General features: G+C 48.5%; 1 protein-coding gene across 1 annotated transcript in view; it reads left to right on the plus strand.

The window, feature by feature from the left end:
• Positions 1-25,388, plus strand: part of LOC147725128 (C-type lectin domain family 2 member D-like) — a 210,043-nt gene that overhangs the window by 68,133 nt on the left and 116,522 nt on the right. The window contains exon 6 of the mRNA XM_086918182.1: positions 16,333-16,436. Coding sequence (XP_086774308.1) covers positions 16,333-16,436 — 104 coding nt within the window. The remainder of the gene's footprint in view (positions 1-16,332; positions 16,437-25,388) is intronic.

A 25,388-nucleotide genomic window follows, 5' to 3' on the forward strand; every position in this document is an offset into this window, starting at 1 on the left:
CGGAACCAATGGAGGGGGCAGATCATTCGGTATTTCCGGAGTTGCTTTGGGCCCTCGGCCCTCGGCCAAAACTGGGTATAGTCCTGTTATAAGAGCATTACTCTGTCTTTCATGTTGTTCGATTTTGACTCGCTGTCCCTCTTCTAGTAGTTCTTTTTCTTTAGCCTTTTCGGAATCTTCTCTACTCTTTTCTGCTTTTCTGAGTGCTTTCTCTGTCCGTCTATGTGATTCTTTGCGCCATAATTCAATGGCATCTTTCTGCGATTGTCTGGCTTTCTTTTTCCATAATGCTTCTTCTACTCTCATGATGCACTCGGCATCCCATGTCCCTGTAACGGGCCATCTCTGATTCTCTGCCAAGTCTTTGGTGTAATCCACCCATAAGTCTAAGTACAATATGGCATCTAAGCCATATTTATGGTAAATAAAATGTCCAGGAGTATCCCTAGTTGGGATGGGAACTGCTTCTTCAAGTATCCCTTTCCTAGTTCCTATCTGTCGTAACTTCGAGAACAAAGGCATTGCTACCTCTAAAGTGGACGTAACACACAATGAACACAGTAAAATATGCAAACAATCACTCATACCACGACATTAAACACATTGAAGCATTTCGAACAGATATTGACTACCCACAAATTCTATAACGAAAACAAAACTGAACCGTTGAATACTAGAATTACTTGATGTACTGCTAAACAGCAATGATACACTGCTAAAACAGTGCAGACCGGATCTGTGTACCCAAACCCGTCTTGACCGGATACAAATTAATGCACCCGTCTTGATGCGTCCCCAGCAACGGTACTCACCGGGAAGCACGGAACGGAAGGCCTCGGAAACTCGACTGGACTGGACCGCTACGACGTCACTGCTGTTGCGCACTACGCATGCGCCTCGATGCTTCGGACAGGTGGGCCTCTGGACACCTCGGACACTGTTCACTCGGCTGGGCTCTGGTCGGGATCCTCCGCACTCCTCGCCGCCTCGTCTGGATGTCGATCGCAGTCTCCGTCACCTCCGTAGGCCTGAGGGAGATACAGGAAATCCTGCAGATGCGCATAGATGTCCGTCACGGCTGTGGCAGGGGACAAGGCCTGCAACGCATCTCCGGTGCGTGGGGTGGGGGAGGGGTCCCTATTCGGGCGCCAATTTATGTGGTAAATATAATTTACCGTATACTTATTCTCCGCATAATTACAAGTAAAAGAATAGCTCAATAAAAATGAGAGGCAGAGTCCGGGGTGTCTGAGTCTTTAAGGGCTTTAATTCAGAATGACTCGAGTCATGGAAATCAATTCCATCAATACAAGGGTTCGGGGGTATATGCAATGATGGCAAAAAGATGTCAACGATTTATTAACAGTACATGACATATATAGTATAACGAGGCAATAGCAATGCATACAGTAGGCGTGACAAGTGAATGTGCGTAGCAAAAAGGCGTGTACAGAGGCGTGCACTGGAAACGTCACAGAAAAGTGTCATAAGTGGGTGGATACATAGTGAATTCTGCAGAGTCAGCTGAAAACGGTAACATGGGTGCGCGCGCAGCTGATATGACGTGTGATTGACGTGTATCTGGAGAAAGCTAAGGGTCTGACTTTTAGCACTAGTAGAAGAGACAGACGTCTGGCATGGCAGATCGACCTGTTCCTATAACATGTCTGATATCTTGTATTTGGGGTAGGTGTAATCTGAAGTAAAAGGTCTCTCGGGCAGAGGCTATTCTATACAGAAAGCATATGTGTCTAAGTGCAAGGCGCGGGGCCATGGGCCTACCATGGTAACGGGAGCTATGGATTTCATGAAGGAGACAGGGAGGCTTGGCCCTTTGCTCTGCAGCCGGGGAGCTGTTTACCTATATCACTAGACAGGAATGTGTTTTCGAGGAGGCTGAGCTGGCTACACTGATAACTTGAAGGCAAAATACTGTTTGGCAGGCAGGCCAGGCCGAGCCAGGCACTGCTTCGCTTGGCAGGAAGTAAGGCAGAGGTCAGGGATGCACCTCATCTCCACGTTGCAGCTTTCGGAGACAGAGACAGAAAGTGGTAGGAATCAGGGCCTAACTCGGAAGAGCCAGGAAAACGTGAAAGTGCACTATGTAAAGACGGTGGCACGGCATAGTTGGGAACTGAATTATCGATCCATTCCTGGTGGATCTGATAGAGGACATGTTAACATTGGACGCAAATGTATTTGCGTCTTCAGATTCGGTTGCGGAGGGAAGTTACATGTACTTTTAACTCGTACATGGAGACGATGGGGTACTCGTTAGGGGACATACCTGACCATAAAAATTTCAATTACCTCATTCCGCTGTGGAGACTTGCCCCCCCCCCCTTCTGGAGATCTATTTCTTCATTGGGGAGACCTTCCTCTGGAGCGAAACTGTTTTTCTCTGGGAGTGGTTTGTTTATTACCCTCCCACTTCTTCTTTTGAGAATTGAGATTATTTTTAATTAAAGTCTTTTCAGGATTTTCCATTAGTTGGGGTTTTACTGGTTTACCACCCAAGCTATCTCTACCTAATTCTTCATAGGATTTTTCAATTATTTTAGCAAGTTCAAAATGTTGGTCTGCTATATCCGTCTCTTTCAATTTTTGGCGGATCGCCACACATGGTGCTTCTCCTTTTATGTTGGCTAATAATATAGCCGAGACCTGCTTAAAGTATTTCAGTAATTTCATACCCACTTCCCACTTCACCGTAAATGGCGACCGTGCGGACGTGCCGATTGTGCGCCGAAGGCGCGCCAAAGGCAAGCCCGTCTGCGCCCGTCCGCGCCTGGACCGCGCCCAGCGCCAGGACCCCTGGCCCCCACCGACACAAGATGACCCGACAGACCTACGACGCCGCCGCCCTCAACGCACTCAATGCCGGCCGGAACCCCGCCTGCTGCCGGGCCGCCCCGAAGCGCTTCCACGGACCCTTCACCTGCACAGCCTGCAAGTTCACCTGCCTCCGAACATGCACCGCGCCCGCAAAGCCAAACTCCAGCAGCGACCTCAAGTGCATCCTGCTCAACACCCGCTCCGTCCACAGACACACCGTCGAACTCTGGAACCTGCTCGACACAAAATCTCCAGACGTTGCCTTCCTCACTGAAACCAGGATGAACGCCTCCTCAGCTCCCGACATCGCCATCGCCATCCCGGATGGATACAAGATCATCAGGAGGGACCGCATCAACCAGACCGGAGGAGGCATCGCCATTGTCCACAAGAACACCATCCGCATCACGACCGAACACCGACGACACCTTCACCGCCGCCGAACACCTCCACTTCCAGATTCACACCGACCCAAAGACGACCCTCAGAGGCACCCTCATCTACAGACCCCCGGGATCACGCACACAATTCAGCGAAGACATCACGGACTTCATCAGCCCACACGCCCTCCCCTCCGCCGACTACATCCTCCTAGGGGACCTCAACTTCCACCTGGAGAACAACAAAGACAACAACACCGTCACCCTACTGGACAACCTCGCCAACCTCAGACTCAAGCAACTGGTCAACACCCCCACCCACTACGCTGGCCACACGCTTGACCCCGTCTTCTCATCCAGCAAGCACATCGCCTTCAGCCACTCCACCGGACTTCATTGGACCGACCACAGCTGTGTCCACTTCAGCTTCAGGAAAACCACGACCCACCACCACCCGCTACAGGTTCCTCACAGAAGCTGGAGCAAGATCACCGCCGACCAGCTCACCGCCTCCTTCAACCAGAACCCTCCTGCCAGCACACCGGACCCCAACGAAGCAGCCCGCAACATCACGCAGTGGCTGACCGCCTGCGCCGACGACCTCGCACCACTGAAGAACCCTCCCAGAAAACCCAGAAGCAAGAAGGCCCCCTGGTTCACCGACGAACTCAAGGACTCCAAGAAGACCTGCCACACCCTCGAGAAAGCCTGGCTCCTCGACCGGACCACTGACAACATGACCGCCCTCAAACACGCGACCCGCAAGCACCACCAGCTCATCCGCACCACCAAGAAGAAATCACTGAAGGATTGACTGTACAACAACGCCCACGACAGCAAGGAACTCTTCAGCATCGTCAAGGAGTTCTCCAACCCCAGCACCGGCAATAACAACATCACCCCTTCACAAGATCTCTGCGACTCCCTCGCCTTGTTCTTCCACCGCAAGATTGCCGACATCCACAACAGCTTCGGCACACCATCCTCGCACCAACCGTCGAACCAACGCACCCCACCGCCACCCTCCACACCTGGACCGCAGTGACCACCGAAGACACAGCCCGCACGATGAACACCATCCACTCCGGATCTCCGACTGACCCATGCCCCCACCACGTCTTCAACAATGCCGACTCCACCATCGCACCCCAACTCCGAGACGTCATCAACACCTCCTTCAAAACCGCCACCTTCCCGGAGCGCTGGAAGCATGCCGAGCTCAGCGCCCTACTGAAGAAACCAACAGCGGACCCCACCGACCTCAAGAACTTCCGCCCCATCTCGCTCCTCCCTTTTCCTGCCAAAGTCATTGAGAAGATCGCCAACAGACAGCTTGTAGCCTTCCTCGAGACGAATGGATTCCTTGACCCCTTGCAGTCCGGTTTCAGAGCCAACCACAGCACCGAGACCGCCCTCATCACAGCCACCGACAACATCCAAGCCCTTCTCGACAACGGGGAAACAGCGGCACTCATCCTCCTGGACCTCTCCGCTGCGTTCGACACTGTCTGCCACCGCACCCTAGTCCAACGCCTCAGCAACACCGGCATCCAAGAGAAGGGATTGAAGTGGATCATCTCGTTCCTCGCTGGAAGAACACAGAGAGTCCGCCTCCTCCTGTTTCGTTTCCAGGCCACCGAAGTCATCTGCGGCGTCCCGCAAGGATCATCACCCAGCCTCACCCTCTTCAACGTCTACATGAGACCTCTCGCAGCCATCGCACGCCAACACAACCTCAACATCATCTCCTACGCCAATGACACCCAGCTGATCCTCTCCCTCACCAGAGACCCTGACACCCCCAGAACCAGCCTCCACGAAGGGATGAAAGACGTCGCCGGGTGGATGAAGAACAGCCGCTTGAAACTGAACTCAGACAAGACGGAAGTCCTCATCCTTGGGCCATCACCCACCGCCTGGGACAACTCCTGGTCGCCCCCAGCCTGGGCACTGCCCCCAAGCCAACAGACCACGCACGCAACCTGGGCTTCATCCTGGACTCCTCCCTCTCGATGACCAGACAAGTCAACGCCGTCTCCTCTTCATGCTTTCACACCCTCCGCATGCTCCGCAAGATCTTCCGATGGATCCCGATCGAAACCAGTAAGATGGTCACCCAGGCCCTCGTCACCAGCCGGCTGGACTACGGAAACACGCTCTACGCCGGAACCACAGCCAAGCTACAGAAAAGACTACAACGCATCCAGAATGCCTCCGCCTGACTCATCCTGGACATCCCTCAACGCAGCCACATCTCCGGCCACCTGAGGAACCTGTACTGGCTCCCCGTCAACAAGAGGATCACGTTCAGGCTCCTCACCCACGCACACAAGTCTCTCCACAACCTGGGCCCCAAGTACCTCAACGACCGCCTGACCTTCCACACGCCCACCCGCCAGCTACGATCCGCTAGCCTCGCCCTTGCTGCCGTACCACGCATCCGAAGAACCACCGCCGGAGGCAGACCCTTCTCCTACCTGGCGGCCAAGACATGGAACTCCCTCCCCATCCACCTTCGACTGACCCAAGACCACCTCGCCTTCAGGAGACAACTCAAGACCTGGCTGTTCGAGCAGTAGCGGCCCCCTTCCCCCAAGCGCCTTGAGACCCTTCCGGGTGAGTAGCGCGCTATACAAGTGTTATGATTGATTGATTGATTGAGAGTTAAAGCAGGTTCTGGACCGTATTGATTTTGAATCTGTCTTAATACATCTGGTATAACCGCCATAGACAGAACACCATGTGTTTTTGTGTAGATAGAAGCAAAAACTGTGCCCCATGTGTCACAGTCCTCCACATGTGGTGTGATCCCCATTGGGAGACAGATAGTCAAAATTCTGTGTTTTTCGTGAGGGGTAGTATCAGGAAATACTGCCTCTGAGTAATTTTTTGAGCTAACCAAAATGGAATTTGTTCCCGTTTTGCGGGTGTTTTACCAAGACATGATTGTATATTATGTGGTGTAATTTTGTTTGTGTTCTCCTGTTGAGGGGGGTTTTGTGGAATTTTAATTGCAGGTTGTACTGTTGAAGTTCGCATGACATATTGGACCAATTGTCTATGTATTTTAATTAGTTGTTTTAAGTGAACTAAAAGTTCTCTGTCTGACATTGTTTCAATGTCGGGATGTGGTGTGTAGCTGGCTAGAACCGGCCATGTGGCTCCTGGTCTACCTAGTGGACCGAGCCTGGTAATGTGATTTTAATGTTTTAGGGCGCCATTAAACCAGAGCAGGTGTTCTTGGTATGTTAGTGGAATTTCAACTTCCTCGAAAGGATAATATTCCGCTGGAGCTTCTGCTATTTTGTAGTAGTGGAACTCATGTGTTACAGCATGTGCTGCTGGAAAATGTATCCAGGAATGCCGAAATTCATGTGCCTCTACCACAAATACAACTGTACCACCTCTTGAAGTTACTCCATTTTCTATAAGTTTTATAGTTATGGTTTTTCTTATATTGGCCGGGATGATTATTGCATCCGGTCGTTATCTTCATTAAACCATGTAAGGTCTGCACCCGGTTGATTCGCATCTACTGCGGCTCCATCGGTTTCGTTGTTGTCGCCGTGATTTGACATTGTTTAATGAAAGTTTCTTGTAGAGCAAATTTTGATGAAACAAAGATTAGGTGCATAATATTTTGGAACACTGTATCCTTCAACGTTGACTATACTGAAAACTAATACATAGGAATCTCTTCCTACTAAGTTTTGCGGATATTAACCTTTCACCCACTCCAGACGTCTTTTGGAGTTTTTACGGTGTGTGAAAAAGCACGACTGAGTTACTTTAGTATCTTGCGTTAGATTATCGCCTTACCAATAGTTGGGCGCCATGTAGTGTAGTTCCTATATTCCCAATAGGCTTTGCGCATTGGAATAACATAAACGGCAGTTTAGACGTAGGACTGAGGTCAACTAGGTCTCTACTGAATATGTTAGACTTAATTAGGTATGCCAGCTAGCTCAGAGGTCACTAGAAACTTTCTCGAATGAACAGGGAGGAGTTAACTTCCCTGATTAGACAGGAAGGGATTCGCATCTGACAACCGCATAAACATGACAACTTTACTCCCCCAGAATAAGAAGTATATCTCCAGAGTTGTGTGAAAACAATAGATATCTATTTCACTCAGTCAACCGTGCATACTTAGTTTCACCAGAGTGTAGAGAAATAAAGAGACAGGAGTTTTTAATAAAAGGTGTTATTTATTGAGCAGTCTTCTTTCTCATGCAAGAGAAGTGAATTGCCACAATTGCAATACTTGTCATAAAGAAAAGATACGTTCACAACAGCCCTTTCGAGAGGACTCCCCAAGTGAGGTGTGAGGAGAATGGTCGGGCAGTGTTTAGGTAATTTCCGGAGTGTGATCACTGTCGGATGATCCCAGTATAGCAAGAGAGGGCTGCAGTGGCGTGAGCCATGCAGAGAGCGCTAAGCGGAAACACCAAGCTTTCGCCATCACCCCAGAGTAACACTGTATGCCTGAGGGGGTCACTGGTGAAGTGAACTGTGTCCCAGGGGTGTGGAACTCCTGCTCTCTGCTGCTGTGATCTCCTGTATGCCAGAAAGGGCCCCTGGGACTGCTGGAGATGCTGAGGCCAGTGTACGGGTTATGGCCCGGACCCAAAGATTTTCATTATGGTCGTGCCAGGTGAGGCACCTACTGTGATCCACCTCCATCGGATTCTGCCTGAGGATTGTCAGGACGCTGACAAAGATGATGCTCCCTCATCGTAATGCCACACCAGAAGCCGGAGGATTGGATTCCCCCCACTGAGGGGGAAACAGACTTACCACTTGATAGCCAAGTGGGGCAGCTCCAATTGCAGGAACTAACCGGCAGAAAAGCTCGCAAGAGAGAGCCTGCTTTGTGCTGCTGCATGTGTGCCCTCGAAGCCCAACTTTGCCTAGCAGGAATAAGAATTGGTAGCGCCCTCAGAGAAGGCCTTGCAGCTCTACTGACCGGTCCCCCACTGCCAGAGCATGGCGGGCTTGAATCAGTCCTTAGAGGCCCCAGGGACATGCTGCTATTGGTGCTCTGGCACTGTAGACACTTTTGACTAACTTCTTAAAGAGTTAAAGGGAGAACTCTTGAGTAAATCCCAATATTTTACATTACCTGGAAGAGGTTATCAGTGAATGGGGAATAACCCAGAACCGGTTACACAAAGGATTACTGGACAGGGAGTGTCCTGATAACTACTAGATCCCCAAAGGGGATTGTGGCACTGCTTGTGAATGCTGTTTACCTTTGTACCTATAGAGTTAGAACTAAAATGTTTTTTTATATAAAAACTAGCATTTGATTGGACATTGATTTACTGTTCACCCTGTTCCCATGTTGAGTTATGAGTTGTGTTCTCTGAAATATATGTACCACTCTGAAGCAGCCTCGACTGCTCATCCAGAGCTACTGGTGAGAGTCATGTGCAGAAGGGGTACTTTGCCCAGTTGAGCAGGATCCATCGTAGGTCGAGCCCCGGGACATCAGGAGTAAATGGCCTTAACCCCTTCAATGCTGATGACGAGCTGAGCTCGTCATCAGCCACGGGGGGCGTGTGCGGATGACGAGCTGAGCTCGTCATCTAAAATGGCTTTTAGAAAAAAGCGAGTAGGGGAAAAATAACCGCCGCAGCGATGCGGTTAAATAACACCACAGCACCAACGACCAGAATCAGGTAGTCTATGAATGATTTAGCATCGGGTGCCCCACGAACATACGGTGCACTAAGGGCGATGGAGGCAGCCCCCTTCCGTCCGCGCTCCGGTCCCCTTGCGTGCCCCTGACCCTCTCAAAGGGATTCCTACACCATTTTTGGGTCATAAATAATATGCATAATTTTTCAGCGATAATATATTCATTTATATCTCATGCATGCTTAGGTTTAGAGTGGATGTCAATCATCCGCCTCCCTGAGTACGTCTTGCACTTAAGAACTTTGCAATACTACGGGTGAAGTGTTTAAGCGAATGTGCTTGGTGCACACTTTTGGGTTCAGCTTTAAGGCTAAGCACCAGGACACAAGTGGTACAGGCTCTGGTTGGCACTCAATAAGCCCAGAAACCCTTGTCTGACAAAAGTTCCTACCCTGGTGCTAGCATGAAAGTGGCACATTTGCAGAGGTACCGCTGTACCACACTTCATGTAAGGCTGCATATCTATATGTGTTCCTGTTACATCACATGCCTAAATGTCAGTGTTTATGGAGCTGGTGTATTTCCAGGGTGAATCCATATGTATTTAGATTCATACTGGGCCTTGTAGCTATGTGTCAATTTATTTGAGCATACTCCTCTATCTCACCTGGCTGGTGAGGTTGATCAGGGAGTTAAGCATTAGCTGTTGACATCTGTGTGATCGACATTTCACAAGTATTAACCCTGGTGATGGAAAGACAACAGTTCTACTGTGCGAGCTGCCGCTGTACTAGTCACCATATTAGAGAGTAAATCTGTTTGTACATTTGTTTATACATATTTGTACTACTGAAACATGCTTTGCTTAAAACTAAGATCTTTTGTCCCCAGTGTTCCTCTGACTGGAATAACAGTAGAATCCTGATCAGCACAGAATCAGGACTATTTTGTACTTTCATACCATTGACAATGTGCCGAAGTACTTTTCAGGTGTGCTTGGTTGAAACGGTGGTGTTTTATAGAGTTGTCTGTGTGAGAGGTGTTTGTGGTGGTGTTTGTGGTGGTGGTGTGTCACTGTGCCTTACCTGAAATAGAGTGAAAATGAGTTAGAGATAGAATGCTTTAGCTTATAAGGCATTTTGGCATTTGGTTAGGAGGGTATGAGAATGCACCGGGGCTGATGTGGGCAGTCTTGAGTTATTATGTGACTGAAATGTTATGTTATGTTATGTTATGTTATGTTATGTTATGTTAATATCATTTATTTTGCGCACAGATGCTCCAGCTAAGGAGCGTCCTGGCGCAAGGAAAAGGTGAACATAACACAACGCAAAAGGAAACAGAACAGTGCAAAAAGTCAGTATAAGAGGAGTTAAAACAGGTGAGTTTTCACGGCCCTACGGAATGCTAATAGATCCTCTAACAGGCGGATTTCCAAAGGGAGGGAGTTCCAGAGAGCCGCAGCTCTCACACGAAAAGAGCGACCGCCCATCCGGCTAAGCCTGGAACGCGGGATAACCGCAAGGGATTGCCCAAGAGATCTAAGAGAGCGAGTCGGGACATAGGCGGATAAGAGATTATTGAGAATCTCAGGTGCCGACCCTTTTAAAATTTTGAAGGCAAGGCTAGGGGCCTTAAAGTGGATTCGACTTTTGATCGGTAACCAATGTAGAGACTGCAGAGTATTGGAAATGGGAAAGGACCTCGGCAGACCCACCACTGCTCTCGCAGCCGCGTTCTGTACGCGCTGCAAGCGAACGATCTCAGATTGGTTAACTTCCAGCAGGAGCGAGCTGGCATAGTGCAGCCGGGAGATAATCGTCGCTTGGATAACTAACTGTCTCGTCGGAGCATCAAAAAATTTGAGCACCGGCCTTAGCCCACGCAGGACACCAAAACAGCATGCCGCCACTCTCTTAGTGTGGGTAGTGAAGCAGAGGGTGTGATCTAACCACACTCCCAGGTTTCTAAGTTCTATCACTGGTGTAGGGGCCGGCCCTAACTCCAGAGGCCACCAGTTGTCCCCCCAGCGATCTGCTCCCCTCCCAACGATCATCACCTCAGTTTTTTTCGCGTTCAGCTGGAGACAGTTGTTATTCATCCAGCTGGCCACCTCTCTCAGCCCATCTCAGAACCTGGGGGCATCCTGTTCGACATCCCCGCTGATCGTGACCGCTAGCTGCGTGTCGTCGGCATAAGAGACCATGGTTAGGCCCCACTGCCTGGCGACATCAGCCAGCGGCCGCACGTACAAGTTGAAAAGCGTGGGACTCAGCGAGGAGCCCTGAGGGACCCCCAGGTCCAGCTGATGGAATTTGGACTGAAAAGGAGGGGTGGCAACGCAGAAGGAGCGATCGCTAAGGAAGGAACGGAACCACTGCAGAGCAGAGCCACAGATGCCAATGTCCTCCAGGCGGTGCAGAAGGATGCGATGGGACACCGTGTCAAAGGCAGCGCTAAGGTCTAATAAGATGAGCGCTGCCGTTTGACCTGCATCCAACACACTCCGCAGATGTTCTACCATTGCCAGAAGGGCGGTCTCCGTGCTGTGACCAGCACGGAACCCATTCTGCGTAGGGTCGAGGACATTGGCCCGGGCCATATGCTCGGAAAGAGACAGGTTGACATGAGCCTCCATGACTTTGGCCGGCCAGGGAAGCAATGAAATCGGGCGGTAGTTTTCCGGTTTTAAAGGATCCAATGATGGTTTTTTCAGGATCGGGGAAACCACCACCTGCTTCCACTTGGCAGGAACCGTACCTGAAGTCAAGGAAAGGTTAATCAGCGAACACACTACAGTGCGCCCCTGAAAAGAGGGATCTCTAAAGAGGGCAGGTCTGAGCGGGTCCGCAGGAGAACCGGACTTGACTCGTTGTGCCCACTTGACAAACCCATCCCAGGAAAGAGTAGGGAGAGAGTGTAATGCCCGGCAGCTGCGAGGGCCGTTCAGAGGAATGAGTGGCAGCGTCGTACTAGGGAACGACTGATTAATGGTCTTAACTTTCTCCAAGAAGAAAGCGGCCAAGGTCTCACAATGGGAGGTAGAACCGTCCACTTGCGGATCCGCTCTCTTAGCCATCAGATTTTTGAGGGCTTTGAAGATGGTCTTCGATGGATTGTGGCTGTTACGGAATTCCGTCGCATAGAACGCAGCACGGGCTCTACAAATAGCTCGATGGTAGAGCTTGACGGAAGCCAAATACGCGTTTATTTTTACGACATCATACGTCTTCCGCCACTCCCTTTCTGCCCGTCTACATGAACCCTTCAAAGCGCAGAGGGCACTGTCATACCAAGGACTCGACTGCCTGGGGCTGGATTTACTTGAGATGATGGGCACCAATACGTCGAGCGCCTTGGTAATCCAGCTGCAGAATTGGTCGTAGCCCAAGGTGGCGTTGAGCAGAGGGCCTAATGGCTCTTCAGCCATGATGTAATGTAGGTCCTCTAGCCTAAGCTTATTCCAGTGCCGCCGAGGGATCCACTTAGGAGATGGAATAATGGGGGTTTCGGGGAGAGGTAGCCAGACGGACACCAAAAAATGATCGGTCCAGCCCACTGGAGAAATAGTCAGAACTTGGACATCCGGTAAGTTAGTAAAAAACGGGTCCAAAATGTGACCAGCCACATGTGTAGGTTGAGTGACAAGTTGGGTCAACTGAAGGGCCTCCAAATCCGCCAGAAAACCACTGATAGCTGAGGTCTGTTGATTGTCAAAATGGAGGTTGAGGTCACCTAAGATGCAAAACATTTCGCAGTCACTAGCTAGCGTACTAACCGCCTCAGGGAAAGCTCCCCAGAATGCTACATCACTGCCTGGTGGGCGGTACACGACCATCCCAGACAGCGTGAACTGGGGACTGATGGGGATCTTAAACAGGGCGCTGTTGAAATTGTGTTGTTGTGACTGAATGCATGCAGTAGACCAAAGCAAGATGAAAGCGAGCTGTGCATGTGCTCATACCAGCTTTACATGAGAATTGGTTCCAGTTCTACAATGGGTATTGACCTACGTTCTGTAGCATCCAATCCTCCTTATGATGGAGAATAGTACTCTCTGCTGGTTGGTGTAGCCCTTTATCATCTGTTGGGGAACAGCCACACCTTTACTACTTTGCTGAATTCCAGATGGCCTTAGGCTGTTCTGATTGTGCTGGTAAGGAGATTTCAGAGAGGTGATGCTTCTTGTAGGGGCTGAGGTTCGAGTCTTGAGCTGGGGATATTATCATTTTATGTGCAGCCTTCTCCGCGCCAACTGGGGAGTGTCTGCAGTCTTAAAAGTACTATTAGTAAAACTAAACCTGTAGATTTGAATACTGAAAAAGTAGTAAACGTACACAAAAGTGCAAGTTTACCTTTCTCAACCAATCAATCAATCAGTCATGGAAATTAAAGTGTACTCCTCACCTGTGAGGGTCTCAAGGCGCTGGGGGCGGGGGGGATACTCAGTGTAGAGCAGGGCACCCTGTGCCCTCTGTGCTGAACACATTAGCAACAGCTAACCTTAAAGCAAACGGGACATTTAGGTTTAGTGACACAATGAAAAGTATAATTTAGCAGTCTCCACTCCACCAGGGATTCCTGTCAAACCTTGAGGATGTAGGATCTGCTAGACCTTATCCTCACAGGGAAGATGTTGTAAGGGGGGCTGTAAGGACTACCACTAGTCCTCTGGGCCACCAGACAATGCTTGGAGACCAGTTAATGCACTCTCTCTCGCGTGCCATTCCACCTCTTCCTAATTTCCTCCTGTGTCCACAGGTTGTTAGGTACAGCATTCACTCTTTCAACTATCCTGGCCCACGTTAGCCTTTTCTGAGATAAGGGTGTATTTTAGACTTGGGGTCCAATTATGGCTTTACTCTTAAAATTTCATCCACCATGACTGATAATTCTTCCTCAGTAACATGGATTTTTGTGCACTGGCATTATGAAATTATAAACTTTACTGATTGTAATTGCCCCCAAAATTTTTTTACTAAACAGAGACAAAATGAACAGTTAACAGGAAAAGCAAAAAAGATAAACCTGACTTGACTGAGAAGTCACCGTGGGACAATGTTGTGCTGTTATGGATTGGTAAAGGATCAGGGTCTGATATTGAGTGTGTTTTATAGTATGGTATGCAGGTGCAAACAATTAGCAAAATCATATCAGGAATAGTCCAATGTTGACCGTGTCCTGCGACGGAATCTCTCCGTCGGCAACCCGCCGCTAGAACACTGCCAGCACAACTCAGAAATCTAAATAGGCTTGGTGCAACCCTGATGGCAACAATTCTATTAACTAGCAGAGAAGTCCGCTGCGTCGGCAGTGGTGAGCCAAGTACGTGAGGGTAATCACTCTGTCAATGCGGACGGCGGTTCATCAATCTAAAAATGGCAGGTGGCACACTGTCAGCTTGGTGGAGTACCTGGAGCCACTGCCATGGCGGGATGACAGTAGTACCACCAAGATCTTAGTCAGGCTTGGAGTCTGGTAGATGCTGGTGGGTACAGTCCTTTTAATCTTGGTGTGAATGCCCTGGGTGTCAGATGTCTTGTTTGTGGGATATGTTTGGAAGCTTGAGGGTGTTTTGTTTTCTCTAATGGTGTGCTAAGAGTTGCAGTTTACTGGAGTACCTTGTTAGGATATTTGGGTATTGACAATATGTTTGCTGTAGTGGAGTTTTTTAGCTTTTTTGATAGAAACCTTGTTCATCCTTTCGTGCCTCTAGTAATGAGCTTTTGCATATTGGTTGTTAGAGATCCTTTTACTGGTATTTTATTAGTGTTGAAGTCCATGGATATTTGTATTCACCTTTTTTGTCACATTGTTAAAGCACGGTTAACGGCTTAGTAATGGCTATGGTGTGTAAACATCTGGAGGGACATGATTCGGTTGAAGCCTACAGAAATACAGTGGCAGTGCTGTTCCAAGTATTCTATTTGTCAGGTAAGTGAGATGCCTTGGAGCTGAGAATCGAGTGTCTGAGGTTGAGTTTGTTTCATTCTCTAGAGGTGATCCGGGTGATCTTGCTGGTAACTGTTGCTATGATGGTTGTTCTCGTGGAGAGTTAACCAGGAAAGGGATGAGCTAATAAGTGATTCAGAAGATGCAAGAGAGCATATTATCAAGCCCAATATCGCCAATTTAGTGCCCGTTTTCGTCCAAAAAGCGTCAATTTAAATATTGCGTTATTATCAAGGACACGCTAATGCGTGTTTCCTTGAGTTAGCAGCCATCTTTTCTCCACTTTGCATGTCAGTGATTATTATCGCTAATGACATGCAAAATGGGTGTTCCTCACAGAACAACATGGGTAAACATCGCTAAAACGGCATTGCAATATTTACAAGGATGCCCCTGATCCGCAAATTGATGATCAAAGTCACCCTAATGCCCCTTTACCGCATGATTTTAACTCCTGCTATTAATCCGACTTAGCCATTTGTAACATGGGAGATGGATCTCAGGGCTTAGTCCACACTGCCTATTATCAAGGTTTACATTGTTGCAGGTCATTTTTCACGCTTTTCTCACGCTAATGCATGTTATCACCCTCTATCGTTGGATTTCACATCGCCTGGGTGAAAAGCGTTAATAATTTGTCACTAACCCAGCACTTAAATCCAGCGATAGAAGACGATAATGTAAATCACGCTATGCACGATTTGCGATAATTATCGCATGTGCTTGATAATATGCCCCAAGGTTTCTTTTGTATCCTTGAGTAGGGTATGAAGATAGAGGGCTCACTGAGAACTGACAGAGAGCCAGGTAGGAGCTGTCTGGGACAGAGTCAAAGGCATCCCAAATGTGCAGATTCACACCTCCTGGCTACACTCGACACTTATCACCATCCATTTACATGGAACACGTCAGAGAAATCAACATATTACAGAAGTGTGCAAGGTGTATCCATGTTGCGAGATCCACAATAGGTATTGCGATAGAGTGTACTGTCTATGCCTCCAACAGACTTTAGCTCTTGTGGACTTCTCCCCTGTTCACACGTATCTTCTTGCTTCCTGCACAGCGCCCCCTGCTGCTACTATGTTCAATGTTTCCCAATCAGCACCTTTCTGGTTGTCTTTTTCATTGAGTAATTTCACAGATTCATTTGGCACTGGACCACGGAAACCCCCCAGCTTCAGTTGTCTCCTAAATATAGTAAAACCTATCATCTGCAGCAGAAAGTTCTTTAGTCAGTCATGAAACACCACCACAGCTCAACATCTGCAAACCAAGACATTTGCAGCAACTTGTGCCACAAAAAGCAACAATGTGATATTACACCCAATTTATTAACAGCTACACTGGAAATCCAGTCCAGTATTAAATTGTGTTTAATCAGATATGTTTCTAAGCCAGCCATGCTATATGACTGCTAAGCTCTGACGTATATGACAGAAACATTGATTAATGCATCCATTCAATCTAATATTCTTTGAAAATTTCAAACATCCTTGGCTAAATTGCTTTTTTTCTCATGCAGGATTTCCTGATAGACATTTCCTTTGGGCACCACACTTGGGTTGGTCTACGGAAGGGTAAGGATGGATCCCGCTGGGCGAATGGCACCGCCTGCTGCTGCAGTCTGTAAGATTCAAATACGTTTTATATAAAAATTGTGTTTTTGCGGTCCGATTGGCTGAAATCTATAGTGTGGAGATGAGTGGGTAATAATAAATACATGGGACTGTATTATACATTGTTCTCTGGGGCGCAATGGGCTATTGGGCCCAATATGTGCACACCTGGGGCACAATGGTATCACTGAACTTGCCTCAGATGTTTGTACGTCCCCTTCAGTAATACTGATAGCACTAGCACACATGTAGCACCAGCACTATCATGCAGGTGTTCCCTCATTGCATGTGGGCGGACCCAGGATAGGCTCAGAGAATTCCCATTGGAAGCCATGAACAGCAAGTGCACAAAGCACCATGGGCCTTAACGAATACAAGGACAATGCATGCCCCACTCCCATATCTAATATCTGTAGAAAGGTAGTTGGGATGTAGTTTGCCCCTCATAAACCTAGGAACCTGTACTACTGCCCTGATCCCAGGGTCTGTGTCATAAAGGGCCCTCTGCAAGCCCAGCAGTTGTACTCTTCGCATGGCTACTATATACCCACACAACAGGCAAGCTGTGTACTGTGGCAGGCGGGGTGAGGAAAAAAGAGCGCTGCAGAATGGGCATGAATGCCACTCTTCTGCCTGTTTACATCAGTGCAAAAACCACAGTTGATGGACAGAATGCAGAACAATGTCATACATTCACCCCAGTACAGAGATCTGGGCCTTAATCCATCGTTTTTTTGCACTCCACACCACCCCAGTTCAGACATGGCCATATGCAAATCAGTCTGACTCTGTGCCTCATGGGAACAGTCCAGTCCGAACTGCCAAGCCATGCCTTCCCTGGACCGGAAACAAGCTTCCGAGGACCGGTTTCTGGCATTCCAGCCATATTCAGCCCGGCTTGCTTGAATCCAGTGGTGTGCAGAGCATGGGACTCACGTCTGAGTATACCCATCCCACTTGGGGTGACAAATGCAAAAACCACAGTTGATGGACAGAATGCAGAACAATGTCATACATTCACCCCAGTACTGAGATCTGGGCCTTAATCCATCGTTTTTTTGCACTCCACACCACCCCAGTTCAGACATGGCCATGTGCAAATCAGTCTGATTCTGTGCCTCATGGGAACAGTCCAGCACGAACTGCCAAGCCATGCCTTCCCTGGACCAGAAACAAGCTTCCGAGGACCAGTTTCTGGCATTCCAGCCGTCTTCAGCCCAGCTTGCTTGAATCCAGTGGTGTGGAGAGCATGGGACTCACATCTGAGTATACCCATCCCACTCGGGGTGACAAATGCAAAAACCACAGTTGATGGACAGAATGCAGAACAATGTCATACATTCACCCCAGTACAGAGATCTGGGCCTTAATCCATTGTTTTTTTGCACTCCACACCACCCCAGCTCAGACATGGTCATATGCAAATCAGTCTGACCCTGTGCCTTTGTCTTTCAATGCCAGATGAAGTGGAGGATGGGCGTGGCTGAATTCGTTTCTATTGTTCACTTACAGCACCACTACTTGAGGTTGAGCTGGATGGAGGTCCATGCCGGCCCTTCTGACTAAAAAAGATGGAAGCTGTGGGTCGTGTTGGTGTTGTAGTTAACGGTGGAGGTACCAGTGCCACGCCGCCCATATCCCGCTCAGCAGCCATTCGAGACAGGGTGAAAATGTCTGTCTGCTGCATGCCTGCTGGAGTGACGACTGTGATGACTGGGCCATCGTCAGACTGTTCATCAGCAGCAGAAGACACCACTTCTTGTTCGTCGTCATCACCCATAAGTCGAAGCTTTGCGGGAGCCTTCCTTTTAGGCTTAGCTACCTTTGTTGGCCTATGGCGTGACTCACTTTCAGAATGCATGGCTGGGTTCCAATCATGATCAAGGTCATCAGAAGGAAGGGGGCTTGAAGACAAACTTGTAGTAGTAGTAGTATCCCTCCTTGACCTTTTTCTTGCTGGGGATCTGGAAGACAATGGATGATCATCATCAGGAGGAGTGGCTTCCTCGGATGATACCTCCTCTTGAATATCAATACCTGATGTGCCCCTACTTCTGGAGGAACAAGGGTTGTAGGCAGTTGTGCCACTCCATGAACCTCTAGTCGCACCTCTCCATGCACCTGTCCATGCACCTCTCCTTGCGGCTCTACTTGCGCCTCTCCTTGCGGCTCTACTTGTGCCTCTCCTTGCGGCTGTACTTGCGCCTCTCCTTGCGGATCTACTTGCGCCTCTCCTTGCTGCTCTACTTGCGCCTCTCCTTGCGGCTCTACTTGCACCTCTCCTTGCCCATGTACTTGCGCTTGTACTAGTTGCACCTGTGTTTGTGGCTGTGGTTGTTGAACACTCGTCAGCTGAGTTACACCCGGCGTTGATTGAATGGTACTTTCTTGTGATGAGACAAGATCACTGGTGAAGGACTGGGTTTTTCTAAGACCCAGCGGTTCCAGGGGACAACACCTGAAACCTTCGTGGGTAACCTGTTCCGGCGTACAAATGACAGAGACACGGGACACTTCCCTCGGCGTCAAAGATTCGAGGTTTATTACTGCAGGGAAACACAGAAGTCACAAGAAGTACAGCAAGTGTATGTTCGTGGAGTCTGCTTTAAATTGCTACTGTGGGTCGCTCCTTTTATACACATTTCTCTCATAGGTTAACATGATACACAAAGGTTTACAACTTGGTTCCCATCGTTATCTCCAAGAGGGGTTGCTTTGATGCATTCAGGGCCCGGAACATAAGTACGGAAACATTTGGTGGTTCCCAACTGTAAAAACCCATCTTCCCACCATTAGTACATTCCAATTGGCAGTAAACAGATCGAAGAAGGAACAGAAACAGGTGCAGAGGAAGGCAGGGAAATCGAAAAGGGTGTAAAAGGGGTGGTATCGGGAAACACGAGATGCAAGCATCAAAGGGACGCGCCTAATGAGATGCACGGCTAAGACAATAGACCGGCACGGCAAGATGAGCCTCAAGCAGGGCCATCTGCCTTACAGTATCGTCCCCCTCATCATAAAGACACTTTCAAAGGAAAGGTGTCTTCCGCAAGAGTTTTGGGAATCCCAGGGTCGCGAAGCGGACAGCGTCCGTTCGCTGGCTACTTGAGGGCAAGAGACAAAATGGATGCCGTATCTAAGATGGAATCCGTGGGCTCGGATGAAGAAACCCACGAAACAAACGAACGGTTTAGGTTAGCACAGCGAAACTGCGTACACCCACTAAACTCGTCATTTGCGGTTCATAGATACCAGACTCGACCATATTCGTGCAAGTCGAAAACACCACTTACGATCGTCACGGAACCTCAGACGCTCCTTTTGCCCTCATGTAGGCAAGCACTAGTCAGAATCATATTCGATATTCATCAGACCATCTAGATGTTGCTGCAACATAATTCTATCCAACTGAGCTGTTTTGGTAACAGGCGGCTGTCTTATACACGTCATAGCACAGAGGCCACATAAGGCAGGACCACACTGCACACAAAGGCAACACGTGGACAGAAACGCTACAACAACTCCGACGATCATCAGAATCTTCCAACCCCAAGTCAACATTAGGCCCCAAAACCACCCAAGTAGCGTCCAATCCCCTACGTCCACGTGTATGGACTCAGAGATTTTATGCAACTTTGAGATGGCTTGATAGACAGTCGGAGCGTTATCTGGAATGAAAATACAGCAGCTCGAATGGATCACCTTACATATTCCATCTCGATCTGCTAAGACAACGTCTAAAACCATACGGTTTTGTAACGTCATGAGCCTATCCGCCTGAAGTTCTGCGGTGATATTACCAAGGGCACTGGCAGTGATATTAGCTGTCGATTCCACTACTCGAGTCAACTGTATCAGGTTCCTACTATTAACCATAGGCCCCCAAAACGGAAAGAAACCCTTGAAAAAGTCTCCTGCCTCTTGACCGGCAGTGTCCTCTTCGCTAATCACGCCCCTCACAATTCTAGTCTTGTGATAGTCTGTATCTACGGTGAATATCGGAGGCAACAAATTTGCGATATAACATGTGCCCGCAAAGTCGGAGAGCAACCACGTATACGCACGATCATGGCAGACAAAGTACGTACCCTTGGCAGCCAGAAACACAGGGGACGAGAGCATCGGTAAGACATACGTCTCGGAGCAAGCACTCTCTCCAAGATATGCTCTCGATCTTCGGCCACGACCTTTTAGACAGAAGTTACCGAGGTGGGGTACGATCCATATTGGAGACGAGCTTCTAAGCTGTCTTTCACCCACGAGCGCACTATACTCAACCTCACTCAGGTCCCTATAGGCTCGCACCTCTTCCTCTGGGATGAGCGACGGCTCATAGATATCCCTATCTAAATCAGCGATCGCTATAGCCAAAGGTTTGTGATACGGACCATGTCCAAAGTGGGAAGGACGTGGCTCTCGATTGGGGTAGGAATCTAGTGCGCTTCGAAACATTGTTTGGAATGCTCGAGCTGAACCCTGGGAACTATAAGGAAGGACCAGATATGGAATTCCCTTATCCGTGGTATGTGGCATTAACCCACACCCAGCAATTAGTAGTATTAACCACTAACTGGTGCTGGTGTAAGAGCTGAATAAAGGAATTATTTCTAAATTCTGCACGTCTAGCTTGCTCGTGTTGAGGTAAGATGTGAAAGGAATGAGGGGACACAGTGGTGGTAAGTTTAGGTTCAGAAGTAGGAGTAGGTATGGCAGAAGGTAGGAAGTACTGTATCATATAATACACCCCACCCGCCAATAACAAGGAAACAATTAAAAACAGAAGGAACGCCTGAACCATAAAGCATTTGGTACGGGTAACTTGTTGCAGTTTGAATCTTTGCGCCTGAGCTTTTTCCAAGTCCACAAGTTTTGAAAACGCCATCCCCTAAAACCGTCCGCAACGTTTCTTGACGCACTTTGTTATGTGTAGCAGTAGTCAATCCCTAGGAGTTCCCAGGAACCGACGGTCTTTGACCTAGCGTCAAGACCTACTAACCAGAAAGAAGTACACGCGCGGCCCTACGGTTCACCTGGATGTAAGATATTTTATATACAAGTATGTACAAAAGTCTCTCAGCTGTGGAAGCAAAAACACATGTGGAAAAAACTCAATATTTACAAAATCACAGTTGTACGTGTGTTTAGATTGATCGTGGCAAAGGGGGTAACGTAGATGTCAAAAGGATAGAAACTAAAATTTATTAGTCTTTGGGATTGGATCGCAAAAAGTATTGTCTCTTTCCAGGACGTGTCTGTTCGTCGAACAAGGGATCCGATGAGGGAACAGAGTTCTGTTGATCAGTCAAATGTTCAGATCTTGAGCTTGCGATGACAAATGTTCAACAATGTCGTTCTGCTGCACTGAGGTTTCTCCAACAGGTTCGGCGTCGCTAAAAGGTACGAAGGTCTGCAATCTTTCAGTTTCAGATGAAGCAATGCCTTTCCTCACCCACGAGTCCGCTGGTAAAGGTATAGGAACCTTTTTCGTATGGGTGGCATGCACCCAGTGTTTTCGGCCTTCCAGACGGACAGCAGTTCTCGTGGCAAGGAGGACCTGGAAGGGTCCAGTAAAACGAGGCTCGAGGTTATGCTTTCTTCCGAAGTTCCTCGTCACCACCCAGTCTCCGGGCTGGAGCTGGTGGCCTGGACCTTCCGTCTGCCTCGGCAGTGCTTCAAAGACCTGTTGATGAATTAACCTCAGTTTAGCAGTCAGATCATGCAGATAATCGATCAACATTGGGTACTCAAGATCGGAAAACACACTTGGCCTAGGGACCCCCCAAACATTCGCAGGACGGCCGAACACTATTTCATAGGGACTAAGCCCTACTCGGGAGTGTACAGTCGCCCTTGTTGACAACAAAGCTAAAGGCAAAGCGTCAGGCCACGTAGCCTGAATCTTCGCTAGTTTGAGTTTAAGGGTGCCATTATACCCTTCAACCAAACCTGCTGACTGGGGATGATTGGCACTATGGAATTTTTGAGTAATTCCAAGCCCCTTACACACATTCTTCATCACACTCCCCACAAACTCACTTCCGTTATCAGACCATACAATCCGTGGCATTCCATACTGAGGAAAGTATTCCTTCAGTAGGATTTTCGCAGTAGACATAGCAGTGTTGTCTTTAAGAGGGTAGGCTTCAATCCATCGGGAGAACGCGCAAACCACAACTAAAACGTATTTCAGGTTATTGCATCGCTCCATATGGATGAAGTCTAGCTGGATCACTTCAAACGGGCATGAAGGGGGAGCAAAATGACCAGCAGGCGTAGGGGTTCCCTTACCAGGATTGTACATCATGCATATCATGCAATTCTTCACCAATCTCTCAGCACACTTCGTGATACCATCATTCTTCCACACAGGGGACAACAACTTACAAATACCTTTCGCGCTAATATGTGCTAACCCATGTGCCATCGTCACAACAGCTAACACATACGCATCTGGCAACATCCACCTCTTGTGCCCCGACAAATCAATCCAACAACCATTCGCATCCAACTTCCCCGTACTCTCTTTCCATTTCGTCTTTTCAGTCTCGGTGGCCTCATTCTGTATCGTTTTCACACTCTCGATGGTATCCTTACACATACTCGTTTCTGTAGGCCACCTAACCGAACTCGTCACATACATTCTCGTGCTAAGGTTCCGGGCAGTCTCCTTAGCAGTCTCATCCGCAAACGCATTACCACGACCAACATCATCCGTCACCTTACGATGCGCACTACATTTAACAATCGCCACTTGCTTAGGCAAAGTGAGTGCATCCAAAAGATCATTCACAAGTTGTCCATGCTGAATCTTAGTGCCATGCGATGTCATAAAACCTCTCTCTCGCCACAATCGTCCAAAGCTATGTGCAACGCCAAAAGCGTATTGACTATCAGTAAACACATTCACCCGTTTTCCTTTCGACAACACACACGCTCTAGTCAAAGCGATCAGCTCTGCAGCCTGAGCAGAGTTCTGATTCAATCTCGCAGCTTCCACAACAGTATTCAAAGTTACCACAGCATACGCAGCCGTGACATCACCATTTGGCAATTTAAAACATGAACCATCCACATACAAAGTCCCATCGGGATCATCCAAAGGAGTGTTTTTAAGGTCCACACGACCTTTTGTTTCCTCCTCAGTCCGCAAATAGCAGTCGTGAGGGGTTACTTCGTCTGATTCCATGCTAATAGGTAACAAAGTCGCCGGGTTCAGGACATTACAACGTATTATTTGAATATGGCTTGCCAAGAGCGTCAACTCGTACCCAGACAACCTTGCACTCGTCAAGTGCTGAATTTTCATACGATTTAAGAGAGTGTCAACTGCATGCGGAACCATCACCGTAAGCATATTATCCATGACCAGTCCTGCTGATTGTCGGATGGACACCGCAGCTGCCGCTGTTGCTCTCAAACAACTCGGCAATGCTCTAGCTACCGGGTCCAAGGTCGAGGAAAAATATGCACATGGACGCTGCTTACCACCAAAAGGTTGCGTCAAAACACTCAACGCACAACCTTCTCTCTCGTGCACGTATAATGTAAACGGCTTACTGTAGTCAGGGGTACCTAACACAGGAGCCGAACACAACGCGTCACGCAATTCAGAAAAACTTTTCTGACATTCTTCTGTCCATGGTAAAGGAGTTGGAACATCCTTACACGTAAGAGCCACCAATGGTTTCGCTAACAGTGAAAAATTTGGGATCCACTGTCTGCAGTATGACGTGATGCCCAAAAAGGCACGCACATCTCTCTGAGTTGTTGGCACAGTCATTCGGGCAATCGCTGCAATTCTCTCTGGGGTCAACCTTCTCCCCTCCTTTGACAATAAGTGACCTAGATAGGTTACTTCTTGACAACAATATTGAAGTTTGGAAGGAGACACCTTGTGATTTAAGTCACAGAGATATTGCAACAACGATACCGTGGCAATTTTGCAAATGTCCTGAGTATCTGCAGCCACCAATAAGTCGTCAACATATTGGATCAAGGCTGCACCAGCCGGCAACACGAACGCATCTAGTTGGCCCTTCAAGGCTTGACTGTATATCGATGGACTTTCACAGTAGCCCTGAGGAGCACGCTTAAACCGGAAGCTGCGGCCACCAAGAGAGAAACCGAAAAGATCTCTACTCTCTTCAGCAATCGGTATGCTGAAGAACGCATTCTTCAGATCGATCACTGAAAACCAAGATGCCGAGGCTGGAATCAGAGTCAGTAGCGCCGTGATGTCGGGCACAACAGGGAACTGAGGAATCACAATTTTATTTACCTCCCGTAAATCGATAACAAAACGATAAACAGGTGGTTTCGAAGGATCAGTACGTTTCAGAATGGGCAACACAGGACTGTTGCACACGTTTCCCCGAGTCTCCTCGATAACGTCTTTCTCAATCAGGTCATAGATAATGGCTAACAATGCTCATTCACCATCAAGGGAGATACGGTACTGGGGAATACGTGGTATCCGCACATTAGATTTCAAATGAACAACATAAGGGGAGATGTCAAGTAGGCCCACGTCATTGGGACCTGTTGCCCACAAAGATGCAGGAAGAGAACTCAATTCCGGTGGAAGCTTATCGAGAGACAAGTACATTGGAGAGATAACTCTCTCACCCAAAGTAAGCTTCACTCCCGCAGGAGAACAATACAAGGTCGCGTATAAACGTTTTAGCAAATCCAGGCCCAAGAGATTTTCACCACACCCAGTGGTCAAAATCAACGGAGCTTTGAGCTCACGCGGCCCAATTGTAAGAGGCAAAGGGCGTGAAACCGGATTGCTAACAGGGGCGCCAGAGAATCCAACAGAAACATTTGTTAAGCCAGACAAAGGTGCGCCAGGGAGTTTCGAATGCATAATAGAACTTTTCGCTGCACCAGTGTCCAACAGAAAAGGCTCAACGACGCCCGAGGTGGCAACTACGACGTAAGGCCCTCTCTGATCAACCGGAAC

This window comes from Lissotriton vulgaris, chromosome 4_1 (assembly GCF_964263255.1).
Source record: "Lissotriton vulgaris chromosome 4_1, aLisVul1.2, whole genome shotgun sequence".
Lineage (NCBI taxonomy): Eukaryota > Metazoa > Chordata > Amphibia > Caudata > Salamandridae > Lissotriton > Lissotriton vulgaris.